Below are 5,340 nucleotides of genomic sequence, written 5' to 3' on the forward strand. Positions count from 1 at the left end.
GTATCATTTTAGAGGCAGATTGGCCTAGAGACCTTTTTAGACCTAGTTTGGAGGAGGCAAGAAGCCACCATTGAAAGAGGAGAACTTAGGATTGGAGAGATAGACCATCTACTGCAAAACAGAGAAGATCTTGAACTCCCTTGCTTTCATTATTTCTGTTACTTTTACTATTTATTTTATCTAAGTATTATTCAGGCATCATAACTATGTGTTTCATGAATATTTATGAGTAGTCCTTACCGTTAGATTTAGGTTTCTCAAATGGGTTGATAAATGTAATAATGACACAACAATTGTTAGGATGTTTAGAAATATAGTTCATTCATCTAGTTGTGCTTAAAGCTAAGTTTAGGATTGATCACCCTTTAAACTTAGATCTTAGGATTAATTGGGATCAAGCCATTGCTTGACTCAATACCTGAAAATAACTAGAATGATCTAACTGACTAGATACAGACGAGAGTTGGTCTAGTGAGTTAGAGAATACAAATCAAACATGTCTGTAAGGCTTTCTGGAAGAAGTATCGATCGACGCAGCTGTCGATCGATATTTTGAATGGTGTATCGATCGATATTCACAAAGAAATATTGATCGACACTTTCCCGTGATTAAAATACGAGAGTTGAGATCTGAGATCCAGATTAGATGATCAAACAGATTATACCTTAGTTTGAATTCAAGAACAATTAATATTAATAAACACCTAAATTTCCCAAATTAAGTTTTACTTATCATACCTGAGAATATACCTGAATCTAGCTACTTCAACCAACTGTTAACAACCTCAAAAAAATCAATCGAGCAATAAACTTGCTCACCAATCCATTTATTGTTTTTAAAACCTATAAATCATTCAATCTAGATTTATTTCAAGACCATAATCTATTGCGTAATCCTAGAGTCTCTGTGGATTCGATCCCTAAGTACTACATCTGAACCTCTTATTTGAGAGAGTAATTCACTCCTTAGGGTAATTTGAGTGACATCAAACTCTGATTCTTGACTCTCATGGATGTTCCCTCCACGGCTTGTCTTCCCTCTTTGAAAACTTTGCTACTTGAGCTTGTGGTATGCGAAGATCAAAAACCCTTTGAAGCGCTTCTTTCGATATGTCCTGTCCTTGAAGATTTAGAGGTGTCGTTCCGTGAGGATGAAAGTATCCAAGAGTTCACTATTAACGTCACGTCTTTGTGGAAGTTGTGCTTGCATGTATCTTATTATTGGTCCTCATTGGAACGGTATGAGATTGATACTCCTTGTTTGGAATATCTCGAACTTGCGGATTGGATTGATAGTCCTTGTTTGGTTAAGAATATGCCTAAGTTAGAGAAAGCACATGTCGATGTTGTATCCTTTGTTGTCAAGAATGTTATTGGATCAGTCACATCTGTCAAGCATCTTACAGTATGCTCAGAGGTATTCACTTAGTTTATACTTTTATCAATTGCAAGTCGTCAATAATGAAGTTTATAATATTGTGGGTGGGGGCAGGATGTGTATGGTGATGGTATTGTTTTCGACCAGCTTGAACATCTGAAGCTATGTATTTGCAAAGATGATTCGTCGAATGTCCTTGCTCAATTTCTCAAAGATTCTCCCAACTTAAGAGTCTTAGTTATTTCTCAACTAGATGTAAGTTTCTTTGGATTAACAATCAGTAAACAAATATAGTTTTTTAAAATCTAATTTTTCTTCTGGTTGGCGGTCTTCTTAGTTACATGCAGATTTAAAGACAAATGAGATGGGTTTCTGGAACCATCCGAGTTCTGTTCCTGAATGCATGCTTGCTGTCCTGTCTACAGATTTTGAACTGGGAAGGTTACTTTGTATCAAACTCAGAATCAAAGATGATGAAGATGGAGATTCGAGCTTCGAGATCGTATAGAGAGAATAGAGAAGATGAAAAATGTTTGTTATTCTTGTTAGTCAACATGTACATTTGGTTCACATATATATATGAATCCAGTTAAAGAAGACTTAACCGAATATAACAATAAGTAAACCGGGATTCATACTAATACCATCATCTTTGCAAATTGAGCAAGGACATTCGACATGCGCTTCTTTCGATATGTCCTGTCCTTGAAGATTTAGAGGTGTCGTTCCGTGAGGATGAAAGTATCCAAGAGTTCACTATTAACGTCACGTCTTTGTGGAAGTTGTGCTTGCATGTATCTTATTATTGGTCGTATAGAGAGAATAGAGAAGCATCAAGAAGATAAAGACTTGATAGGGATAGTCATTGGAGAAATGAATGAAAAGGTCCAGGATGAAGGAGCTTAGTTAAGATGTCATCGAGTTGATTTCCCGTAGATACATGAAATGTCTTGAGGCATCCTGCTTTGATCTGATCACGGACGGTGTGGCAATCAATCTCTATATGTTTTGTCCGCTCATGGAAGACCGGATTAGTTGCAATGTGAATGGCGGATTTGTTATCACAATACAACTTAGCAGGACCTGTCACAGTCACGAACAAGTCACGTAGAATCTGTTGCAACCAAATCAGCTCACAAGTAACCATAGCAAGGCTCCGGTATTCAGTTTCAGTACTGCTTATGCTAACAACACCTTGTTTCTTAGACTTCCAGCTTATCAAAGAAGAGCGAAGATAAACACAGAAACCTGTAATTGATCGTCGAGTCTATTTACAAGTTTCCCAATCAGAATCTGCAAACGCATTCAAACATAACTCTGCAGACACTGAATACATCAAGCCTTGACCCGGGTTATTCTTGAGATAGCGCAGAACCTTATGAGCCTCTTGTAAGTGTACATCAGTCGGAGCATAAAGAAATTGACTGAGCATGATGTACAACAAACGTGATATCTGGTCTCATTATAGTGAGATATAAGAGCCGACCAATCAGTTCACGATAAAGAGTCGGATTAGGAAGAGGAGACCCAAATTCTTTCGTGAGATGAAGAGAATGATCCATTGGAACGGAGCTAGGCTTACATCCAAGGAGATCAGAATCTTCTAACAAGTTGAGTGTGTACTTCCGCTGGCAAACTGAAATACCGACAGAGCATCTTGCAACCTCAAGTCCAAGAAATAAACGAGCTGGACCAAGGTCTTTGATCTTGAACTCTGAACGGAGAAGAGATTGTAACTCTATAACTGCTGCATCATTATCACTAGCAATCAGTATATCGTCAACATACACTAGTACTGCAACAAATGAAGTTGCAGTCCTCTTCACAAAAAGTGTATTATCAGCCGGAGACTGAATATAGCTGGCGCCCAAAAGAACCGAAGAAAACCGTTTATACTACTGACGCGACGCCTGCTTTAAGCCATAAATCGATTTCTTGAGGCGACAGACAGAATTTGGAGGTAACACAACACCTTCAGGAGGAGTATAACCTTGAGGAAGACACATATATATCTCCTCATCAAGCTCACCATGCAAAAATGCATTAGAAACATTCATCTGAGTGAGGCTGCAGCTAAACCAAGCAACAGTTTAACACTCGTGAGTTTAGCTACCGGAGAAAATGTGTCCAAGTAATCAGTCCCTTCTTGTTGTGTAAAACCCTGAGCCACTAAGCGTCCTTTGTGCCTCTCAATAGTCTCATCAGCGTTGTACTTAATGGTGAAAACCCATTTACAACCCACAACGTTCTTCCCTTCTGGTAACACAACAATTTCCCATGTACCGTTTTGCTCCATAGCCACAAGTTCCACATTCACAGCCCCCTTCCACTTATCTGATGTCATGGCCTGTTTAGAGGTTTTGGGTTCTGTTTTCATAGAATAAGTAATAACAGAAGACTGGAAAAATGGGTTAAGACGATCATAAGAGATCACCGAGGATATGGGATACAGTGTTTTGAAAGAATCAGGAAAAGAATTAGAGGGAAAAGAATATGGATGTATAAGGAAACGATGATGAGAAGTAAAATGATCAGAAGAACGAGGTAAACGAACAGAAATAGGTAAAATGGCAAGAACAAAGGAACAATGATACTGAGACAAATAAGTAGGAGCTCTAGTTGTTCGTTTCAGCCTAGAGACACCAGATAGATCAGTACCAGAATCCTCTTGAACAGTACTCACAGGTTCTACTTTATTTTGAGGGTGTGATCGTGTCAAATCAACAGAAGGCAAAGAAGAATCCTCATCAAAACGAACATGCATAGTTTCAACAAAATGTAGAGGAGCGGGCATTGGTAAAATAGTATTGGGAAACATATCAACAGAAGTAGAAAGCAAATCACTTGTTTTGAAAGGGAATACTTTTTCTTTAAAAACAACATTTTGTGAGATCAAAACAGAATGAAATTCCAAATCTAACCGTTTGTAACCTTTAAATCCAGACGGATATCCAAGAAAACACACAAAGAATAGCTCGTGGACTAAATTTAGTTCTATCTTTATTATTTGTATAAGCAAAGCACAAACAACCAAATGATCTAACTAGTGTATAATCTGGAAGTTTACCTAACAATTTTTCAAGTGGTGATTTGTTATCCAAAAGCGGTGAGCGCATCCTATTAATCAAGAAGACATCAGTCATTATGCAATCACTCCAATAAGCAAGTGGCACAATAGATTGAAAAAGTAATGCTCGTGCAACATTAAGAAGATGCTGATGTTTCCGTTCAACCACAGAATTCTGTTGAGGAGTATATGCACAAGAGAAGTAGTGAAACATACCTAATTCCTTAATAAGATCAGTGAAAGCTAGCTATAGTGCATTGTCTGAACGAATGGCTTTAACTTTTGCAATATGCTGAGTTGAAACATGTTTAAGAAACAGAGGAAATACAATCGAAACTTCTCTTTTATTCTTTAACATGCAAATCCAAGTGATTCGTGTACAATCGTCTACCAAAGTAAGAAAATATTACCCTTCAACAGACTCAACACTAAAAGGACCCCAAACATCCATATGAATCAAATCAAAAGGATGAGAAGCAAGATTATTATGAGACACATATGTCAAACGGCGTAGTTTTTCTAAAGGACAAACCGGACAAGGAAAAGAATCAGACTCTATATTTTTTAAGACGGTAAAGAAGAAGAAATGTTTTGAAAACCGCTAGATGACGGATGACCCAAACGCTGATGCCACACAGAACTATCAGTTGAGATCGAGCCACAGAACACAGTCTTGTTAGAAGAAACAGCACACGGTGAATCAAGTATGTATATATTGTTGTAAAGGCTATCCTTCCCAATCATCAAGCCCCGAGAAAGTTCATGAATCAAGCAGCCATTTGGAAAGAAATGAGCAGCACAAACCAGAGAACGTATTAGACTACTCACACTTATCAAGTTGAATTGGAAATCAGGTACTAAAAAAACATCATATAAGATCAAAGACTCAGTAATC

At 37.7% G+C, this 5,340-nt stretch overlaps 1 protein-coding gene across 1 annotated transcript; it reads left to right on the plus strand.

Moving 5' to 3' along the window:
• The first annotated feature begins 206 nt into the window (after window positions 1–206).
• Window positions 207–2,280, plus strand: LOC111206150 (FBD-associated F-box protein At5g38590-like). The gene is made up of 2 exons (XM_048759186.1): window positions 207–1,417; window positions 1,493–2,280. The coding sequence occupies exons 1-2, from the start codon at window positions 1,010–1,012 to the stop codon at window positions 1,670–1,672; spliced, it is 588 nt and encodes a 195-aa protein (XP_048615143.1). The 5' UTR covers window positions 207–1,009; the 3' UTR covers window positions 1,673–2,280.
• The last annotated feature ends 3,060 nt before the right edge of the window (window positions 2,281–5,340 follow it).

The sequence above is a fragment of the Brassica napus genome, chromosome C5 (assembly GCF_020379485.1).
Source record: "Brassica napus cultivar Da-Ae chromosome C5, Da-Ae, whole genome shotgun sequence".
In the NCBI taxonomy this organism is placed as follows: Eukaryota; Viridiplantae; Streptophyta; class Magnoliopsida; order Brassicales; family Brassicaceae; genus Brassica; species Brassica napus.